Below are 22,847 nucleotides of genomic sequence, written 5' to 3' on the forward strand. Positions count from 1 at the left end.
TACACCAACACAACACAACAAAATTTTAATTAACATGCGGTAAGTGAAACTTAAAACTAACTGAGCTATTTAAAAAAACGACTACTATAACACGAAACAAAAATGGGAAGCATGGTTTGGCGTTTGGAACTTAGCGTGTATGAGACAATGAAAATATCCGAAAAGTGTTGTTAGCATCGCCTCTGAAGGAGAGAAGTAGGATTGGCATTCAAGAATCAATATTTGCGATGTCACAGCTCGTGTTCTGTTCTTCAATTACTATTCTGCATCCGGCAGGTTGGGTTCAGCAAAGGAAAAACAACGAATGTTTGTCTCGAATTGCTTTCGGAAATTCAAGCAGCATTTGGTTGTAAAGATCAAATGGTCCGATCTTCCATGCTATCGAAGCTGTGAACTCTCGCCAACCCTCAAATTTGCGGTAATTGTCTTTCAGAAAAATTCTCACTACAACTACTTGCGGATGATTGAGTTATTTCCATTAGGGGATCTTCCTCCATCGATCTGCAGGCCATTGCATACTGTGAACAATTTGTCCACGTGGGTTATCAAGCTGGTAATGAAACAACTACAAAGAAAACAGATATGATCGTTCTTCTAAAAAGGAACAAACCCGGGCAACTTTATTTGTTAGGCAAGACAATCACATGCTCTCTGTTTCCAGATATCTCGGCATCTTTTTCGACACTGAATGTATAACTCCTGATATTTCTCAGTTTCTCGACGAGTGCAGTATTTCCATATTTCAAATGAATTCAATTTTAATTTACTCTAATTGGAATAGTAATGCTTCTACCTAATGGCGTATAGCGTTCTAAACATTTTTCTTTCTTTTTTTTCTTTCTCTTTTCCTTTTTAGGGATGGCGAAGTTTTTATTTTCTCTATGTATCCTTTATCTCTATTTTTCCCTATCTTGATCTAATTTTGTCTTGAGCATCTTGGTTTTTTTGTAGTAGAGTGCGCATGCAGATTGCGTAAAAACCTATAAAGCAGTCTTGTGTTTTGACGTAGAACTACGTCTATCAACGAAGGTGCCAAATCAGAAAACAGGTCATGTTTTTATGAAATAAAGTTAACATTGATAACTATTTTTGCTGCCAACGGATTTGGACGATTCGCATACCAATCGAATCGGAAATTCGCTAAGATTTGTTTGTAAATGATTTAAATTGATTAACATTGAAATCATTCCCATTTTCCCATAATATGTTCTGGCCATTTATGTGCTAACCTAACAACATCATTTCCGGCGAGCGTCGAATGGGAATTAATATTTTACTCGCTGTGCATCGAGCATTGCGATCCACGCATCGTGCCGAGCAGAGATGACGTAATCGTAATGTAGTGTTTTTCGCCACATTATGTAGGAAAATTTGTTTCGTGTTGCAGTCGCTAATGGCGTTTCACCCTTTGCGGTCGTTTGTCTGTTCTCAGAGACCACAGCAAGAAATTATACTAAATACTTATTTGAACAATTTAATAGTGTACATTACATTTTAAAATAATTTCAATGTCTAGTGAACTTTTTTATGAATGTATACGGAGTTTCTATGAATAACAGGTAACGGTACTCGGTAGAATCAATACATTAATTGCGTGGAAAGATAAGAGGATCTCTTTCAAGGGAAATTAATTCCGACCGCAGAGGGTTAAGTGGTCGTGTCTTGGATACAACCCCCATGATTCCCTCAAATTGCATATATTTGCAATGCCAATTTCCTCAGACACATTGATTTTGAAGTCCGTGTTAGGGGAACACATTTTGATGTGAACACAAATACCCCCAACTTGCATGTATTTGCAAAGAGAATTCTCCCAGACACATCGATTTTGAAGTCCGTGTTGGGGAAACCGTAAATCGAGCCAACCAAAACTTAGGCAGTTAGGGCGTTTAGATAACGCTTGACATTTTACAGTTATTCAATTGTTTATCTCATGAAAAGTAACCATTTATTAATTGTAATAGACGCGTAGAAATAATTCCTATCAATTGATCCAAACATCTTTCCGATCTATTAAGAAATGTTCGAGTTATAAGCATCCAAAATCTTTAATTTTTTCTTGCATGTTCTGTGTTTAGGTTTTCATTTCACCCCAATACACTCCGGTTAGACGTAGTCCCACGTGAAAATTTTATTTAATCTTGCATTAGCCTGGACCATTAGTCGTCAGGTTCAAAAAGTCGGATGTGTTCTGTGCACGTCTCCGTTATAGTAATCGAACATCGTTAGTTTTGATTTTTTATTGTGGGCGTGTTGAAATTTCGAAGCTTAGACCGAACAAACAGCGAATTGTCGACCTTCGATTTTTGAGTTTGCGATAAGTATCGCGATAACATCCTCTCTTACGTAATAGAAATGGAGGGTGTGAAAACTGAAATGGGCCTGAGGTGAAATCCATTACGAGAGCAACATGGGGGTGATTCATATCGAGCAACTTTTTATAAATGTCCCGTTGCGAAGGAAACCCACAATAGCTGACTGCATGTAAAAAAATCAAAAGTAACAAGGATAAATTTATGCGCTCTTTAAAGAAACTTCAAAGTGAGGAGCACTTCTCCACTGGCTCATTTTTATTATTGAATTTAGTAGCGATTGAATGAAACAATTTCCGAATTTAATTGAATTCAACATATTTACTTCGTAAGTCAAGAGTTGGAACAAATCCCAATTTAGGTTAATGAAGGGGGTAGTACACTATGAACACCATAAAAAATATGAAATTTTCGCGATTTTTTTTAACGAGAAAATAAATTACTATGATCAATCTGATATCACAGTATTATTAGGTATATATTATTTGGCAAACAAAAAATAAATTGGTGCCAATCAGACTGTCTCCTGAATGCCTGCAAGCGGTTTGTTGAACCCTTGCAGCCTAAATCTTGTAAGCTGGATGGAGTACTGCAAGTTTTTCTAGTGGATCAATTTTTGTTTTTTTACGTGATCTTGGATATATTTCAAAACATTGATTTTTAACAATCGAGACAAAAATATTCACCAAAATATTATTTTTCAAAATATAGAAAAAAAATCCTACGTACGATGACAGGAAATTTAGTGGAGAATCCGGGAAAAAATATTGCATCAAAATCGGGTGGACCGTTCCGGAGGTAGAACTCCCACCAGTTTGCAAAACATGGTTTCGAGAAAAACGCGTTTTAAATTTTGGATCCCTTTATTTCGTTCATTTTACATCATATCCCTAATCTGCAATCCATGGACCATGAAACTGTCCTGCAACGCTTAAAACGTGATCTTCCTGTCACTTTTTTGTTGCCAAATTAGACTTGCGGGCTTCTCTAGCTGCTTCTGACATCCGCTTCTCTGCTCGTTCGATTCGTTCTTTATCCGATTTTCCGCAGAAATTGTTGCAATTTCAGGTTTAGGTTCTTTCATTATCTCCATAACGCCTTGTAGACCATCATTGAAGTTACAGGTTGCTATATTTCCTGTAATTTCCAAAACTTTTGACTTTTGGTCGCCAGCATCAATATCGCAAATCCACCGCACTGGTCGCGATAGTTAGCGACTCAAGTTGTTCGAATCTTGGTTCGACGAATATACATAAGACCAATTCGAAAATCAATCTAGATAGATCCATCCTTTATATTGTTTGATAGTATTGGTAGTCGGCTGGATATCCATTTCCGTAAGCAACTGATATATGCGTTGCGCGCATTCTTCACGCGCTTCTTAAGCAAAGACTTAGGTCCACTAATTGGCTTGTGACTACGGAACGGAGCATCGGGCAAACCTGAGACAAAAACTACAGTAAAGTAGACATCCCAGAGAACATTTTAGGCCAGATATATTTTACTCAATTTTTTCAAGTTTCCATAGTGTACAACCTCCGTAATGAATTGTGATAGATTACCTTCTTCATTGCAAGTAAATCTAATGACGAATAGATCCTTTTACGTATGGAATGATGCTTTGATCATTCATCGTGGACTTCTAAAATATGTGAACGAAAGAATTATCAAACGTTTATTGTATTTTACAGTTCTCTCTGAAGTTACTGTATCTCCTAAAAGTCCGAACTTTCCGAACTTGATTCGATGAACTCCAGGTACTCAGTCCTGATTTTGACATGTACATTAAACCCATATTGTTGAATCAATCGACGTTATCGCAGCAAATGGTCATCAACACATCAACACGTAGAAGTTCAGTGAGCTGAAAATATGAAAGAATATATTCCAATGCAGTCTTGAATAACCGAGCCAAAGCGTTGTGTTCGTACCCGCTTTTGTAATCCGTGTTAGGAAAACACACTCCGGAGAGCAAAAATGCACGCGGGTATAAAAGTACAGGCAAATCTTTTTTTTTGTGCGGAGCTTAGGGACCGGGAAAAACGCATAAAAAATCGTGCAAAACTTTACCAGTAGCTTTAAAAAATCGTGTTCGGTACACAATTTGAAAAAAAAAAATTTGGGCGGTAGATAGGGACCGCATAAAAAAGTTCCCCCCAAGAAAGCAACCCAAATCCACATCGTTCGCCGTTCGATTTCCTTTAGTTTCCCTGCTTTGCGATGGGACAGTTTTCTTTTCCGGTTGCACGTGGCTTTATTGTGCTTTTAGCCGCATGTCCAAACTTGTTTTTGTTAGAAATTATGCCATGCGTAAATTAGATCATTTGACGGAAGAACATCATTTTTGAAGAAATTTCCGAAATAATAAAGAATTTTTCTATGTTCTATGAAACTAGAAGATAAAATGAAACCCAGCATCCAAAAGGACGTATTTGCCGTTTAGACTAATTTTTATCTTTTGTTCTCCTCGAAGTTTTAGCCTTTTTATATAAAAATGGTATTTACGTAGCGTAACGTAAACAAATGCCCTCTGGTAACTGTAAACTTCCGTTATACAAGCGGACACAAGTGTAAACTTCATTTACCCATATGTAAAGGGTGCTGCGTTGCGAAGGCAATAAGTCCCGAGCAGCTATATTCATCCACAAACGTGGCCAGTTGATTGCACGACTAGCTGTTTCGACCTTCGGTTTGGCTGTGCGTTCGATGAAGAATGATGGATGATGATTGGCGGAAGGCTGCTGTCGTATTTGGAATGTGAAACTTGGTTTAGGATAAGCTTTAGGCAAGGAAGATCTGAGAAAGGGACGAATGGTAAAAAGGAAGGGAAACGATTTCTTGCAGGTGTCGATTAATACGCAGCGCTTTACATTTAGGCGCTGGCAGTTGTAAACTTAGACCACCATCCTCACGTCTTCGCACTAGCTGCTCCATAGGAACTGTAGCGCACGCACCACGGAAGAGGTATCTTCGCATAGTGCCCATTAGTTTTGCCACGTGTGCTGCCGTTGGAAACAGATTTGCTGCCATGTACCACATTCTTGATGATATGATCGATCGATCTTCGATCGTCATATACTTTGACAAACTATTTAAAAGTAAATAATGAAGAACTTGGTTTGTAGGTTTATGTTTTGTTGCACGTCGTTTGTGGTAATGGTCGTTATAGTACAGGCCACAAACACGTTAGTCATGGTGCAATCCAAGTCACGACCGCATTGTTAGAACGTTCACCGCTAGAAAATACCTCCTTCACAAGTGTACTGCACTTTGACGTCACCATTGACCCAAAAACAATGATCGAATTCCCGAAAATTTATAAATCGATTGAAAGAAGTCACATATAAGTTATTCACGATTTAACAGTTATGTTGCTACCGACCAGATAATGGCGGCAGCAGAGCTCTCCAAATGGATTTTCTCAAGGCTGAAATTTTGATATAGTTTTCCAAATTGGCCATTGGCCTTTTTTTAAGTCTATAGGCGAATAAACTGAAAATGTATGAGCTTCTTTAGTTCAAAACATCATTATTCTTCTCGTGCTAAAAACAGTGCGGCAGAGGCGATTACAAATTTGTTTCTTTTTTGTTTGTTGATAACCTAACGCATAAAATCAGCAATTCGTACGTGTGATTCAATCATACATAACCAATCTATCTTCAACGGTATGAAAACTGATACTGTAAGTCTTACTTAATATTTCACTTCTGCTATGCTTCTGCCGTCAGTGCAAGCTCTGCACTTCGCGCATACTTTGAGGTGACAAAGCTTGCACAAGATAGCAAAATAGAAACTGTGGTTGGACAGGGCGAGCACAATACTTATAGGGCTTTCACGGCAATCCGGCGACCACATACCAATCTTGACTTCGATGGACTTCTTAGCATTTTTATATTTTGACGTGGGACTACGTCTAACCGGAGTATATGGGGAAATGAAATGGAATGAAATAGAAACCTAAACACAGAAGATGCAGGAAAAAATGAAAGATTCCGAATGCTTATAACTCGAATATTTCTTCATGGATCGGAAAGATGTTTGCAGCAATTGGTAGGAAATATTTCTACGCTACTATCACAATTAAAAAAAATGTTATTCTTTTTAGATAAACAGTTGAAAAACTATAAAATGTTAAAATGCACCCTAACTGTCTCGTTTTGATTGGCTCGATTTACGATTTAACACAGCCATCAAAACCAATCAGCCTTAGGGAAAATCGACATTGCAAATACATCAAAGTCGGGGGTATTTTTGTTGTGAAATGTGTTTCACTAACACAGACTTCAAATCCATGGAGCGTGGGGAAATAGGCATTGCAAATTCATGCAAGTCAGAGTTATTTTTGTTCCGCCTGAAATGTGTTTGCCTAACAACATCACATTTCATGATGTCTGGGGAAATCGGTTTTGCAAATGAATGCAAACTGCGAGTATTTTTGTACTCGCTTGCCTTTGTGCAAACTAGAATATGTCTCCTTAACACGATCTCTAAAACTTAGGAACCTGGGAAAATCGTGCAGACACTAAAGGCGAATGAACTTTCAGGTTTAAATCCTCTATAGTATAAAAAGTAGAAATTTAAGTTGTTGATTCATGCAAGTCGGGGGTATTTTTGCACCCGCATGTTTTGTCCGCACACACTCCGAAAAGTGTTTTTCTAACACGGATTACAAAAGCGGGTACCAACACAACGCTTTGGCTCGGTTATTCAAGCTTGCATTGAAGGATATGCCTTCATATCTTCTTCTTCTTCTTCTTTTTGGCTTTAAGAGGGTTTAAACTTTTCAGTTCATTCGCCTCTAGCTATTCATATCTTCTGCTCACTGAATTTCTACGCATACCATTTGACGATTAGGCAAAATGTTGATAACCATTTGCTGCGATAACGCCTATTGATTAAACAATATGCGTTCGACGTACATGTCAAAATCGAAACTGAGTGCCTGAAGTTCATCAAATCAAACAAATTCGCGGTTCGAGAAGTACGTACACTTGATAGATGCAAACTTCAGAAGGAAACGTAAAATAAAATAATCGTTTGATAATTCCGTTCACATATTTTGTCCTAGACATCATACCAAACATAAAAGAACTGTCAATAAATGTACTTGTAACGAAGAACATAATCTATCACAATGCATGAATTGACCTTACACGGCATTATACAATCTTTTTACTCACAAAGCAAATATATTGAATTCAACTGAATTCGGAAATTGTTTCATTCAATTAAAAATTTAATCAATACAATCAAATGATTATTGGGGGGTCTCCGTAGCCACATTGGTTGCGCGTTCGCTTAGTAAGCGATCGATCGTGAGTTCAAAACTCAGGGCCCTAATTGACCATCTTTGTGTTGTTACAGAATAGCTACGTCCACGCAACAATCATCAGCGATGGAGATCGATCCACGGTCGAAATAAGATCGATTCATCCATACAACTGCTCTGCTCTGCAAGACACATCGGGCTGCTGTTCTATAAATAACTCAACAATGATCAATCAACTGTCTCCGCTGTCCGGTGGTCCAACTGGATAATGGAAGAACAGAAAGAATACTCTTACGCCTAAATGGCTACTGTGTGAATGTACCATATGTAATGGTATAGAAGGAATACTGGCGAACGGCAACTGTGTAATGTGCTAATTATAGATATGATAACCATGTGACATGTACACGATTAAAATTCGGCTCTGTTACAGCTAAAATGCTAATGAGCCTTAAATAAATAAATGGGATAAAAAAAAAGATTATTAAGCTAAGGTAGTCCCACGTCAACCTTGCGGTTATATCATGTGCAATAATTTCAGAGGAAAATATAAAAAAATTGATCGTTAGACAATTCTTCCGTGCACATATTTTAGTAGTCCTAGGCATCATATCAAACGTAAAAGGATAATATCAAAGGACGATAATATATTACAAAAATTTCGATGCATTCTAAAATAATATTCGAAGTGGTAAACGAGTGGACTGCATAATGTAATTGCGTAGTTCTACGTCGAAAATATGCGGTCATGTCCTAGATCTCAACAAAAGTACTAATAAAAATAACGTGAGTAATATTACGTTGAGACGGCAAAATTCCTCTAAGAACGTTAGTGCCATTAACTAAGAAGAAGATCTTCTCAAAATGTTTTCTAATTGCAATACTGACAATACGAACAATACCTTTCTATCACACTTAATACCCATCCTCTTTCATAGTTTGGATCTGTTATTACATTATTTCAGTATGTTAGATCTAATGTATTTAAAGCAAGCACTAGAAAATACTTATACGGTTTTTTTTATATATTTCATCATAAAAACACTTATACTACCGTTCTACGCATAGTTGTCCCATGTTATTTTTTGACAATTTTCACTTTTCTTCATAACACGATGTTTTTATGCATAATCTTCCGGAAAATACTAAAAAACTTATTGTTTGTTCCCAGCTTTTCTGAAAACAATGTCAAGCTCAATTGTTCTATTGTTGTTGATATTCTAGGCATAACTGTCCCTCTATGTATTATTTGTAGATTAATAATAAATGAATTGATTCAAGTACAAGCATTTTATGTCCCGCTTTCAGCAGGACTAATGCACTCATTTCTAGTTTGGAAGAACGAACTAGTTCTCAAATAAATGAAAAAAAGTTTCACTGAACACGTGTACACGATGTTAGCGAATGCCTAATAACAATGAAATTTATATTCTGCAAAGGTGTTGCAGATCACTCCCTTCTTCATAAAACGATGTTTTATGCATAATCTTTTGGAAAAACACCAAAAAACTTATTGTTTGTTCCCAGTATTTCAAAAAACAACATCATGTTGAATAATCCCATGTTGTTATTCTAGGCATAACTGTTCCACCATGTATTTTTGAACCGTAATCAAGCTTGATTGATTCAATTGAGGGGAACTCTTCACATTTCATTAAACAATAGTTTATAATAGTCTTCAGAATTCAGCTCGGTGCTGATGCGCAACAAGATTTTTGTACCCAGTTGAGCTCCCACTCCGTGTTTGCACTTGCGCTCTGGCAAATGAGCACAGATTTGCGTCGAGTGTAAAGCTGAGATTTACACCCAGTGCTTGCGCCCAGTGCTTTCGCCGTATTTCTATACTGTGCGCTTGAATCTGGATTGCTCTCTCTGTTGAGATATTCTTCTTCACACAAGCGTATACGGTTCAAATGAGGGCGCGCTGTTGTGTATAAGCTTTGCTTAGAACGAACGAAGACAAAGCGGGCGCTAGAATTTGATCTGTATGTGTGTGTGTGTGTGTGTGTGTGTATAGAATGAGACGCGCATCACACAAGTGAGAAGCAAGTTAGTATCTGAGTTCTGTGCAGGGTACATTTTGCGCTGTCGTGCTTATGAATTTTGTGCGCTTCGCACCAAGAGAGAACACAAGTGTTCTTTGAGCCGGCGCTGATGAAAATTCAACTCAAGCGCACCGCTGGGTTTGGTTTTCTGAAGACTGGTTTATAACTTATAAAAAACCCGGTGTATTGCCAAACTGAAATACTCAAAGCTTCCAGTAGACAAATATGCTAGAAAACTTTGATGGCGTTTTCCTAAGTTGCTAATTTTGAAACATGGGACAACTATGCGTAGAACGGCAGTACAGATATCTCAACAAGAAGGAAAATATTATTTTCAAATTCACGAGGATTTCTTCGATTTTTACAATTTGTCATGTAACATTGGGCCTGATTACGAACGTCACTTAACGGTGAAAACGGAATGAAATGCATACAAATTGCATACAATTCATTTCGTTTTCACCGTGAAGTGACGTTCGTAATCAGTCCCATTATAAAAAAATTGTTCTCACGCGAATGCCAAACCACCATCCCACCCTGCCATGAAAGGAATACATATTTCATATTACAACAAAATGCTTAGGAGCTATTAAGTGAAATAATTTGGTTGCATTGCCGTCTACAACAATAGAATGAGGTTAGGTGTCCTAGATAAGCATATTTACATCTACCGCTATCAGGAAGAATGAAGGAAGACTAAAGTAAAAAAATGGTATTAAACAAACACAAGTGTTAAATATAAACCTTACTGATAAGTGTGAGGAAAGCAGGTTGACGGAAAAGGTGAAGTGTTTTCGTACTTACCGTCAACATCGTTTCTATTGTGACGCAGCAAATGCTGCCGATCCTCACCAGCGGACAGTGAGCTAATTTCGGGACTCAGCGAGGCTTCCATGCCTCGTGAATTGCTGGACCCACTTCGATTGAGGTGGATGATTTCCGGATTAATCATCGTATCCGAACAATCGGTGTAGAGCATTTTCGGAGGCCGTGGAGGATTATCAATGATGGGCGATGTACGCTTCAATCCGGTTAAATATTCTGAAATTGAAAAAAAAACAAACGCGAATGAAGGTGTACCGTGAAGGTCTCGAGAAGCGTTGGGACTCACTCTCAGGTTTCACAATTGGTGTTTGTACTATCTGTATATTATTACTGTTATTACTGCCACCAGCAGCCGCATGTAGTGAGGGTATTAAATCGGCTCTCCTATGCCTTTCATCGTTTTCTTCTTTGCTTTTCAACGACGCAATCACCCGTGCCCGTAATGATGCTGCTAAGCCTAAGAATATATAGTTCTAAATAATGGTATGTTCTAAAGCAAATAATACACACTTATTACCTTCCAGGGGAGGACTACCGTTCATCCTCTCCAGTCGATCCTCCATTATTTGGGATTCACGGCGGGAGGCATGTGATTGTTCCATTACAGAGCCTGGTGGTTGACCACGGAGATGAAACTCATGCGATATTCGGCCACTACTATTGTTCGGTGGATGGTGCGCTGTGATTGATGGTGACTCTTGCCTGTGATGATGGTGCTGCTGTTGCCGCTTTTGTTCATCAATAAAGTAAGATTCTAGATAAGGCTTCATATCGGCTCGTGGAAGGGCCATGTAGGGAGTCTCGTTATTGGAACGCTCAGCTGTTGTCGTAAGGTAGGAAGTCTTTTCACCTCGACCGTGTTGAAATACAGTAGACGAGGAGTTCATTGCGCTGGTTGTGTATTGCTGCTGGGAGGAATTCGACGATTGATTTCGTCCTTGATCTACCTGTTGTTGTACGTTTCCCCGAGGTGAAATTATTGCTGATGAAGAAGAAGCTGACAGTGGCGCTTTCTTATGGTTGTACGTAGCAACTTGCGCCAAGGTAGCGAGATTGCTTTGGCTATGTAGTAGCACTGGGGACTTGCTCATTTCATTGCTATTCGGTCGGGAGATTGGACTATAAGAAGATGGTTGGGCACTGAGAAAACGAGAACGCAATATTATTATTTATTTACTCTCAAAGCGTAAGACTGCTTTTTTGTCCTATAAAGCCATACCATACCATATGAAGTGATAAATTGTAAAATAAAAACAAACATTCTTCTTCTTCTTCTTCTTTTTGGCTTTAAGAGGGTTTAAACTTTTCAGTTCATTCGTCTCTAAACAAACATTCTAATACTACAAACTAACCCCGAATGAAATAATCTATACATTGCTTTCTGAACTCTTGACTCTTGACAACACTGCTTTGGTATTGAAGTTATAAAATATTGGTATCAAGATTGGTATGAGATTGGATCGAGGTATCAAATTGAGGTATCATTAAGTATTTCCTCCTGCTCTAGAAAGTATTTTTGAAAAAAATATATAATATACAAACTTATAAAATAAACACTGGTGCATAAACATTATCTCTTTTTATTACGAACTAGATGTCAAAAAGGAGATTTTTAACCATGCTTAATATCAATGCTATTTAGAACTAAATATTTTTTGAGTGACCATGAGAAACTAATATCCTCATGGTCACTAATAGAAACTCATTGCTGAAGCCGCTAATTGAAAACCTTAAGGATAATCAAAAGAGCAACTTGGGACATTTATCAGATTAGACGTCGTGCACAAATTACGTAACGCTTAAAATCCGGATTTTGCCCCTTCCCCCCTTACGTAACGCAATTTCCTATCTCTATTACACAGTAAGTAACGCAATCTCGACCTCCGCCTTTCCCCCACCCCTTCTCGCGTTACGTTATTTGTGCACGACGCCATACTGTGAAGTCGCTACTAAAGAGCATTTCACATGTTCAAAGTTCACCAGAAAAAAAATGAGAACAGTTTTGAGGAATTCCTCAAATAGAAACGAGAGATAGTTAGTGAGAGCGGCACACGGAAATGACTATTTATTTATCTTGGCTTAACGTTTTTACAATATTGCTTGATCCACAATGTCTTGTGTAAAATTCATTGCTTGGTGTTTTTGTGGTGCGGCTTGCAAGATCTGCGACCAACCGCACTATCTCGCAGGAGGACCATCGTAATACTGCTAGTTTACGTCCCGAGTACCACCTGGACTGGGCAAAAATGCCTATAGCGTCGTAAATTCGCTGTTTCCGGGTTTTGTAGCTTTTCTTGGAGACAGGCAATGGCCATTTGCTCTTTCCATCACACCCTAGACAGTGATCACCTGAACCAGTGGAAGCCAGAAAGAACGACTTTAGTCGATACCATTTCTGACCCGAATCGAACCCGAAGGCCCCATCTTGGTGAGATATCCTTAGAGGAATTAGCATCACGCCAGAAGACATCGTCGAAGGCAGATTTAAGACAAATTTTCATGAATAAACATTTCTATCGCCCTCCTAGGTAGATTGACACTATTTTCGTAACTCAAATAATCATTGAAGACACTTACATGTTGTCAAATTATCTTGAAATTTTTGAGAAATTTATATCTAAACATAATTCTTGATAGAAAGTAATATTCACTACTTTGACCCATTGTCACCCCCTCTTGGGGTGAGATTGGGTCAGTTTTCATTTAATCGCCGTTCAGAGGAAAATTAATATTATTCAATAATTCCCTGAACACACACACACACGTAAGTTCATCATTAGAGAACGGTGAAAACGAAATGATTTGTATGCAATTTGTATGGACTTCATATCGTTTTCACCGTGAACGCTTGTGATTAGGCCCATGATCACAAGCGTTCACGGTGAAAACGATATGAAGTCTATACAAATTGCATACAATTCATTTCGTTTTCACCGTGAAGTGACGTTCGTGATCAGGCCCTATATCTACGTAATCAGAATTGCGTTTCACTCTAATTTATGATAGTTATTCAACAAAAAGTTCGAAAACTACCTTTTTTGACCCATTCTTACCCCCATCGACGGTATTTTATATGTATATATGTTTATATGTATTTTATATGTATAACTCGGCGAACTTCGTCCCGTCCAATTTTTTTTTCGTTACCACATCAACGTTTTCTTACTAAGCGTTGCTCATTGGTCCAATCGCAGAATTATTCATTGATTGACCTTTAATCTACTCTTTATAATTATCTTTTACTATAAAATTCCTAGTACTTCTACCAAAACTCGACATTATAATATCAGATTATTTTCAGACACAATTCTCGTTCAAGATTTTTCAACCACTTGTAAATAACATGTTTCTCCGTTACGTTACATGCCAAATTTGGTTTTAATTGCTTGATTAATTCTCGAGTAATGCAGAAATTTGTGTTTCATTTGTATGGCAGCCGCCCAAAGAGAGGGGGGAGGGTTATCTAACCACCATAGAATCATTTATTGCACCCTAAAATTTCCACACTGCAAATTTCGTTTCCGGCCCCAACAACCCCTACATACCAATTTTCATGTTGATCGGTTCAGTAGTGTCCGAGTCCATAAGAATCAGACAGACAGCCCCCTCTTAGAGGGGGGGGGGGAGTGTCTGACCACCATATAATCATTTACTGCACCCTTAAACCTCCATGTCCCTAATGTGGTTTCATTTGCTTGATTAATTCTCGATTAATGCAGAAATTTGTGTTTCATTTGTATGGCAGCCCCCCCCTAAGAGAGGGGGGAGGGGTATCTAACCATCATATAATCATTTATTGCACCCTAAAACCTCCACACTGCAAATTTTGTTTCATTTGTTTGATTAATTCTTCCTGCCTTAGAGAGCAGGGAGGAGTTTGGAAATTTGGTTCCGTTTACTTGATTAGTTCTCGAGTTATACAGCCCCAAATTAGAGATGGTCAACGATATCGTGACATCGAGCATGTTGTGTGGTCATTTTGCAATAAAAAAATCAAACTGGTTGCGATTTAGAGACTCGAGGAGTACACTCACGCATGCCAGTTTGCGATATCTTAGCCAGTCGCGATCCTAATTGTATGTTCCTAGATTTATGTCTTTTTAAGAAGCACTAATGTTATTATTTAGTCCGCTCCTCCTACCCCACTTGCCCATTACTTAGTACAAATTGAGATCAGATCGCTACAGAAACTATAAACATACCAAGGAGACACTCGCTGACGAGGCAACGAAAGAGTAAATTATATTTTTTTTGAAATATTGTTTTGTAGTTATATGGTAATTAGACTTAGGGTCATAATTTGTGTACACTCTGTCCAACTTCAATAAGACACCCTGATTCTATTTCGTTGCAACACAAACAGTTAGAATTTCAACAATATACATTCTTACATTGTTGAATGCCTAGAATAAAGTATATTTAACGTCAATTTCGTTCAAAAGAGTTGTTCGTTCATTTATTTATTAAAATATGATAATTTCAGCTGTCCAGTTTCTATAAGACCACTTCAAAGTTCATAAGTATTATCAATGCAAAATTCAAAACGATCGGTTTACAAGTCAATAATTGGAAACCTTGCCGTTTCGACTAATAACCTTGAAGAATCGTGTTGGAATACTATTTACCAAATTCTGCTGAAAGGATTTCTCGATATTTTTCCATTTTTCCGAAATTGCGACCTTGAGCTCTTCAATCGTGGTGTACCGTTTTCCTCAGTGTAGATTCTGCGTACAAGGCCCCTCCCTAAGATTTTCAACAGGATTCAAGTCTGGAGAGCGAGCCGGTCAGTCCAAAAACTTAAGTTTTTGGTCCTTAATCCATTGCTCAATTTACTTGCTGGTATGAATAGTAGCATTGTTTTGCTGGAATGTGATTTTTTTGTGACGATATTCACGAAAAGAGGAGTAGGAGAGAGGATTCCAGTACATGTGTGTAATCCTTGAATGATGTGAAGGCTATCTTGAGCTTTCCGGTTGCACAGAATCCCGCCCAAACCATGCACGAGCCTCCACCGAAATTCCTGGTTGAAAAGTACTGCTCCATATTCCATAAATCACGCCGGTACCCGTTGAAACCATCAGGACCATCCAAATTGAACTTTTTTTTTCGTTAGTGAAGGTAACCTATATATTGAAGAACTTTTCGTTATGGTACATAGCAAAATGTATTCTTTTGAAAACATTCTTTGTCACTACATATCATGTCCCACTGTCGGTTCATGTGAGTTTTGGCAAAACTCAGACGTCTTCCGATGTGAGATGGTGTAAGATGAGGAGCTTTAACCTTTTAAGTCCTCTTTATGTGAGGTTTTTTATTAAAATTTGACGAATTGTCACCCGAATGGTTGAGTAGTTGAAATATTGCTTTATTTGCACATGCGATTTTGAGGTATTCGAACCTGTTCTAGCTATTTCCCGCTTATCCCGGTCAAAGAGCTTCGATTTACGTGGAGCTCTCTACTTCTTACCGTATCCTCAAGGGTTCGCCAAATAATTGAGCACTGTGTCAAAAATCAACACTCTGGGACTTTTCTCGGTTTTTCGTTCGGAACTTATTGCGAAATGTTGATTTGCACGATAATATACCCTATGTCAAATATTCAGCCCTATTATGTATTCCGACGGATTTCCATTTCCTTCGAGATCGTTATTTCGTTCGAGCTATAATTTCGCTTCACCTATTTCGAACGTTTTGCCCCTTTAATGTTCTAAGAAAAACAGATAGAACGAAATGCAAAAACAACTCGAACGGAATACAGAATGGAATTTAATCAAGTCGTTCGAAATATTTCGAATCGATCGAAATACAGAATAGGGGTGATTAGCTCATTCGAATTTCATTTATTAGTGTTGCAGACGTTAAAATCTGAGTTTTTTGAAAACCGAAAAATCACCGGAAATCGGGATTTTACAAAAAAAAAAATTTGATGCCAAATGTCTTAAAATTGCATGACACATTGTGATTAACAATTATCCCAAAACATTTTTTTTTGTTAAAAATCGACTTTTCAGACGAACAACGACCAAGCGCAAAAAATTTTTTTTTACATTTTTTTTATTTTCGAGATAACAGTAAATCTCTATGAGTAATGCAATTTTAAGACATTTTTTTTTATAAATTCGTTTATTTTTACAGGCTCAATTACATAAGTTTAAAGGAGCCGAAATCTTAAATATATTTTTAAAACTATATATATGAACAATTTTCTTAAATCTATGGTTAGTAATGTGGGAAACCGATTACTCGCGGTGGACTCGAGATTAAAAGGGTGACATATTTTTCTCAGGAAAAGGATGGGGTATAAGGAAATTATTACAATGTTGATAATCACATACACTCAATTCTTAAATCTATTCGTACATCTGTTGTGAATTTACATTTCATTCTCCTGTTTATAGCAAGCGGACCAATTACTCACAAAGGAAGAAATGGAGGGTATAAGGATATAAGGATAATCACACACGAACATCGATAGATTTAAGGAAAACATATATTTGGGACATGTAATCAAGGTCTAACCGAGCCAACACATCTCTCACCGGCACATTGGGCTGCCTTCCTCTAGCCCGAAGGGAGTTCTCTAAATTCGATCTGGCAACAAGATACACCTCACACGACCAAACAACGTGTTCGATGTCGTGGTAACCTCGGCCACAAACGCAGATATTGCTGCCGGCCAGATTGAAACGAAAGAGTAGCGCGTCTAACGAACAGTGATTGGACATGAGTCGGGAGAAGGTGCGAATAAAGTCCCGACTCAAGTCCAGACTTTTGAACCATGGTTTGAGGCTAACCTTAGGGATAATCGAGTGAAGCCACCGGCCCAATTCATCTTCGTTCCATTTGCGTTGCCAGTTAGCGATGGTATTTTTACGGACTAAAGAGTAAAATTCATTGAAGGCGATTTGACGCTGATAAATATCGCCTTCAATCGCACCTACCTTTGCTAATGAGTCAGCCCTCTCATTACCCGGAATTGAGCAATGAGAAGGGACCCACACAAAGGTAATGACATAACAGCGTCTGGATAAAGCACTCAAAATTTTTCGTATTCTCTCAAGGAAGTACGGCGAGTGCTTTTCCGGCCTCACTGAACGGATAGCTTCGACAGAGCTAAGACTATCCGTTACAATGTAATAGTGTTCAACAGGTCGTGAGGCGACGCTGTCCAGCGCCCAATGAATTGCTGCCAATTCAGCAATATGCACTGAGCAAGGATTCTGAAGACTGTGTGAGGTGCTAAAAAATTCGTTGAACACTCCAAATCCTGTGGACTCAACATTTTAAGACATTTGGCAGCAACAATTTTTTTTGAAAACCCAGATTTTCGGTGATTTTTCGTTTTTCAAAAAAACTCAAATTTTTACGTCTGTGACACTAATAAATGAAGTTCGAATGAGCTAATATTTTGCAAAGGATATATTATTGTGCAAATCAACATTTCGCAATGAAAATCGAGATAATTATTTTTATTGGCACTTAAAACCATATGTTTAATATCGTACTCCGAAAAAAAACTAAGTCTCAGAGTGTCGATTTTTGACAAAAAAAAATTTCGAGATGACACTAGATCTCGACGTTTCATGCAATTTTAAGATATTTGGTATCAAAATTTTTTTTCAAAAACCCCGATTTCCTTTACTCCCCCCTTGGGTGATTTTTCGATTTTCAAAAAACTCCAACTTTGACCGCTTTGCGTCACTCTCCCTTAAGTCCGATTGAGCTAATATTTGGCATAGTGTGTTTTTTCGAGATGGTGAACATTTTTTATGAGGTAACTATTTGAAATTAGAGATGACAATTTTCATTAGCACCCTAGTACACATACATCACACCGCAAGCTTATTTTGAATGAATGTCGATTGAACGTACAATACCTGACAAACAAACCTATGTGAAGGCATTGTCACAATAAGAATTAGCCAAAGTCATAAACGAACATGTTCAAAAAGCAATGCAACATAAATTGAATAATAAATTACCTAAACTACAAAGTTAAACATTCTTAAAAACCTGACTCACCTGCCGTTGACTCCGAGTTCGTCCAACACGCGGATGCTCACGCGCTCGGGTCTTTGTACGTTGGTATTGATAACCGTGTGCCCCGCTGGACCAGTCGTACTCATATTAACTGCTGCGTTTATGATCGATTGATTGGAGATTTCCAACGTCCGCTCGATTTCCCCGTTCACAAGATCTCCGATGGTTTTCACCGTGCTTGTCGTGGTCGCTGATGGAGGAGGCGCGGCTGCTGTTGGATGTATAAGTTTCTCCTGGGATAAATGACGTCTCAGAGCCATTTTCGCGGGTGAAACCTGCGTATAGTCGGGCTGGGACGATGACGAGCCTGGCCGCGAATTGCTACCAGCCAGTTGCTGCTGCTGCTGTTGTTGACTTGACGAAGAATTAATGTAGCGCAAGTTAACACCAGATGATGAAGAAGTATATTCGCCCTCTATCGATGTGGCCGATGAACTACGAGAATGGCTCTGTAGCAACGCAACGTCCACAGGGTTGCGTGGATCGAAACGAAATTGATCCGGTGCTTTGAATTCCATCTTTCCTTCCAGCGAAGTCGGGTGCAAACCGTGGTGGTGGTGCGAAGTTTGTGGATCAATCACTATCGGATGACTGTTGTGGTTACCGTAGTGCATGTTTATTTGACTCTGACGTAGCTCGCGTTCTCGCTCGCGAATTTCTCGTTCCTGTTGGTGCAGAATTTGCTGATGGGTACTGTTGTTGGCCACTGGTGAAAGGTGTTTCATTGTTGCACCTTTTTGGTAATACTTGGAGCTCGGTGAGATTTTCGTGCTCTGACCAGAGCCGTGAGTTTTGTACGGCGATATCGGAGCGGCCGTGATGGTGGTTGTGACGTTCAAGTGTTGCGTTGTTGTTGTTGCTATGTTCAACATTGGTGGATATTGATTCGCTTGAGAAGACGATGGACCACTAACCGGGTGAGGTAGATGATGTTGATTCCCGCTGTTACCGCGGGATGTCAACTCCTGAATGGTACTTTGTATCGAATTCGAAAGTGGTGTATGGCCTGAAGAGAGGTATACCGTTTTCCCATAAGCTGAGCTCTTGTTTGGTGAGGTGTGTTCTCCGTGATTCAGAAGTATCTGCTGCGTCACCTCTCTTATATGATGTTGATTGGAAATTTGATGTGCTACTGGTTGCTGTTGCTGCTGCTGCTGCTGCTGTTGCTGTGGAACAGTAGAGTTTATTGTTTTTGGTGGTCCTTGCAGTACCGAGGTAATAATACTTTTTAGTCGATCCTCAAAATTTACAACTTTGTGCGAATCTTGCAGTTTTGCGCGTGTTTCTACTTTAACACTCGTTGTGCTGCCGCCAGTTGGCCCTCCCACCACCAATTCTCCAGCAGCCATGGAACCAGGTACGTAAGTTTTAGATAGATTAACGTTGGCAGTAATATTTGCGCTGTTGTTGCTACGTGGGTGAGATTTACTGAGAGATGGTGGAGCTGGCATTAAAGCAGCATCGCCAGAATGATTGGAGTGAGTATTGTGATGGATTTGCAGAGTCGTCTGCTGCTGCTGTTGATGCTGGTACGAATGATTTTTGCTCTCGCGCTCTTTCTGATATTTGTTGGCATTGTTTGCCAATAGCTTGCCTGCCTCGATTTGTCTGCCGGTTTCCAGTATCTTCTGGGCCAATATTTCGGGATTGTTTTCCTCAATCTTACCGATGTCAGGAATTTCGGGCCATTCTTGAGATCTTGTTCTGTTCTCGCGGGATTTACGTTGAGATCTTGAAGAGCCAGAACTGTGTTTGGAAGAGGGTGCTTGCGATACGTGAACCGTCGATTGCGAAGAAGAATGTGACTGCCCAAGATGATGGGAATCACGCCGTAGTTCCTCATTTCTCTGATGATGCTGCTGCTCCCTCGGATGATGTGAATCCCGGTGTGGATGTTGTTGCTGCTGAATTTGTTCTCTTTGCTGTGGAACAATGGTTGTCTGTGACACTGTTACTGCCTTCCTTTCTTCTGCAAGTTTTTCGATCAAGTTTAGTTCGCTTTCTAAACTTGATACCTGCGCATATAGCTTCTTTCTTTGAGACAGAGTATTGGCAATCTCCTTCAACACCATTTCGTGGGATGTTTTTGGTGTTATTTCTACTTCTTCGGATTTTATATGTTTATCAACAATCTTCTGAACCTGTTGCAACACTAGCCGTTTTTGTTCCTGTTCGATAGAGGTCACCTGATTTTGCAGCTTTGCAGCCATCACTTGCAGTTCCTTATGACGACCCACAATTTCCTTCGCTTTGCACAGCAAATCATTCTGACTGGTTGTACTTATTCCGAGTTCGTTCATCCGAGCCTTCAACAGTGCAACGCTGTCATCGATGAGAACTTTAATTTGTTTCTCCAACTGACCAGCTCGATTCAACAGTCGCTGATTCCGTTCCTTCTCGCGTTCTATTTGTTGTTGAACGGTATCTTTGTAAGCAGGTTTGCGCATAGCTTCGATCGTTCTCATAAATTGCGCTTTGTATAAATCCAACAAAATTTGCAACGCGTACGGCGTTTCGGAGGGAGCTTCCGGGATATCGAGCTCAGTATGTTGCATATCGCCAGCCAGCGAGGTGAGCAATTGGTCTACGCATCCTGGCGCGGGTGGAAGTCGCTTACCGATGGTCTGATCAGATGTGCTTAGAAGGGTTTCACTGTGCAGCAAATCGAGACCGTTGATTTTAAGTACCCGTCTTTGGCGACCTTTCTTGACTCGGCCACGTTTCTTCGTGACAGCCGCCTGCGCTTCTTTAACGCTCTGCTGAATTGCTTGGGCAGCGGCAGCAGCAGCAGTAGCAGCAGGATCCTTCTTAACCGTTTTGGTTCTATTTATCTTCCTGCGTTTTTTATTTCCAGTTGGAATACGTCCATTGCGGAGAACCGGCGAATTGTTATTTTCCTCTTCTGATTGGCTGCTTTTCTCTTTGCCGCTGCACCAATCGGACCATGGTTTCCTTGTAGCTGAGCTAGTGGCATCTGGATCGCTGTCCGAACTACTTTCGTCATTAGTAACTGTAGACTTCTGGTTGATCTCTTTCTTGGATCTAGACGCCCGTGTACTCGTGCTCCCAGCCTGGCCATCGTTCTCAACTCCTTTAGTTTTCAACCGTTGAAAGTACCGCTCCAGCTTTGTTCGATCGATTATATGCAAATAGTAAGACACAGGTTTCCCCGTCCATGAAACCGAGCCCCGAAGAGGGGACATTTCGCTAACGTGCATAATCGTCCCTATGTCACTGAGATTCCGATCGGTTATCCGAAAGTTGAGCGGACAGAAGCTTTTGGATGACACAATTCTGGCACCATCGCGTAAATCCGCGAATCGTTCCTTGAGCTGGTGATCAACATTTGGCCCGAAGGCGAAATTGTTCACGAATACAATGGTGGCAGATGTGATCTTCTCCCTGTGTTCATCGGCAAGAAAATCACCTTTGATAAGTTCATAATCGCCGTACTTCTTGCCAAACCATCGCATCCAGAGTTTGAAGGTAGCATTCATCCCCTCCGCATACCGCGAGGGTACATCCGCCTTCTCTATACCGTAACACACCTTCACTGGCGTTGAGGCTGCCATTTGAAGCACTACTTGTCCAACACCCGAACCAAGATCAACAAACACATCGTCAGCAGTGATTTTGATCTGGTCAATCATCTGACAAATCAGATCGAAAGATGTTTCACCGTACACTTCCGGCGAGAATGGTTCGTATTGATTCAATTTTTCCGGTTCAACTACAGCTTGATTGTACACTTGTTGTATTATGTGACGTAGAAGACCACGCGAAGGATACGTGAACCTCTGGTTCGAAAGTGACGTCCCTTTCTCCTACAATAATGCAACAGAAACAAAGACCATGAGATTAATTCATGCTTTTTCGTTCAACTCTGAAAACTTACCAGTGCAGCCACGCTGTCGATCGCCCGGTTGAACCGATCGCAGAGATTCTTCATCATATCGTAATCTCCCGTGTCGATTTCGTTCAGATTGATCTCTTCGATCGCCGACTTGATTTCCGGCATGTCCTCGCACACCCAGCGTACATTTTCGATCAGTTCGATGCCGTTGTCGTGACCGCCGCCAATTGAGAACGGCCAGTTGTATAGAAAAGGTTCAGCTCCGGCCGGAGACTGCAGTTTAAGCTCTTTGTAGTTTGGGGTTGCCATTTCACTAAACTTTACACACTGATTACTCTAGGTCTTTGTTTTTCACTCTATCTTTCCGCTAGATCCTTTCTTTTCAAGGCAACCGTTTCCCAGATAATAGTAGCATTGTGTATCTAGAAATAGAATAGAAAAGGGGATATTGGTTATTATTTTTGCAAATTTGAATAGGTTTTGGCAAAGGCAATTTAGTGGAA

General features: G+C 39.6%; 1 protein-coding gene across 10 annotated transcripts in view; it reads right to left on the reverse strand.

Moving 5' to 3' along the window:
- Nucleotides 1–22,847, reverse strand: part of LOC129777816 (histone-lysine N-methyltransferase, H3 lysine-79 specific) — a 79,278-nt gene that overhangs the window by 21,705 nt on the left and 34,726 nt on the right. For 9 of the 10 annotated variants that reach the window (XR_008743297.1, XR_008743296.1, XM_055784325.1 and 6 more), the window contains 5 exons: nt 22,387–22,766; nt 18,474–22,315; nt 10,969–11,591; nt 10,738–10,908; nt 10,431–10,667 (listed from right to left, as the gene is read on the reverse strand). Coding sequence is in view for 8 of the 10 variants with exons in the window: in XM_055784325.1 (XP_055640300.1) it covers nt 10,431–10,667; nt 10,738–10,908; nt 10,969–11,591; nt 18,474–22,315; nt 22,387–22,653 (5,140 nt within the window). In the remaining 2 variants the exon portion in view is untranslated. Of the gene's footprint in view, nt 1–4,019; nt 4,177–10,430; nt 10,668–10,737; nt 10,909–10,968; nt 11,592–18,473; nt 22,316–22,386; nt 22,767–22,847 lie in introns of those variants that run through there. The other variant, XM_055784331.1, reaches the window with a different exon arrangement.

Source organism: Toxorhynchites rutilus, chromosome 3 (assembly GCF_029784135.1).
Source record: "Toxorhynchites rutilus septentrionalis strain SRP chromosome 3, ASM2978413v1, whole genome shotgun sequence".
NCBI classification, from domain to species: Eukaryota; Metazoa; Arthropoda; class Insecta; order Diptera; family Culicidae; genus Toxorhynchites; species Toxorhynchites rutilus.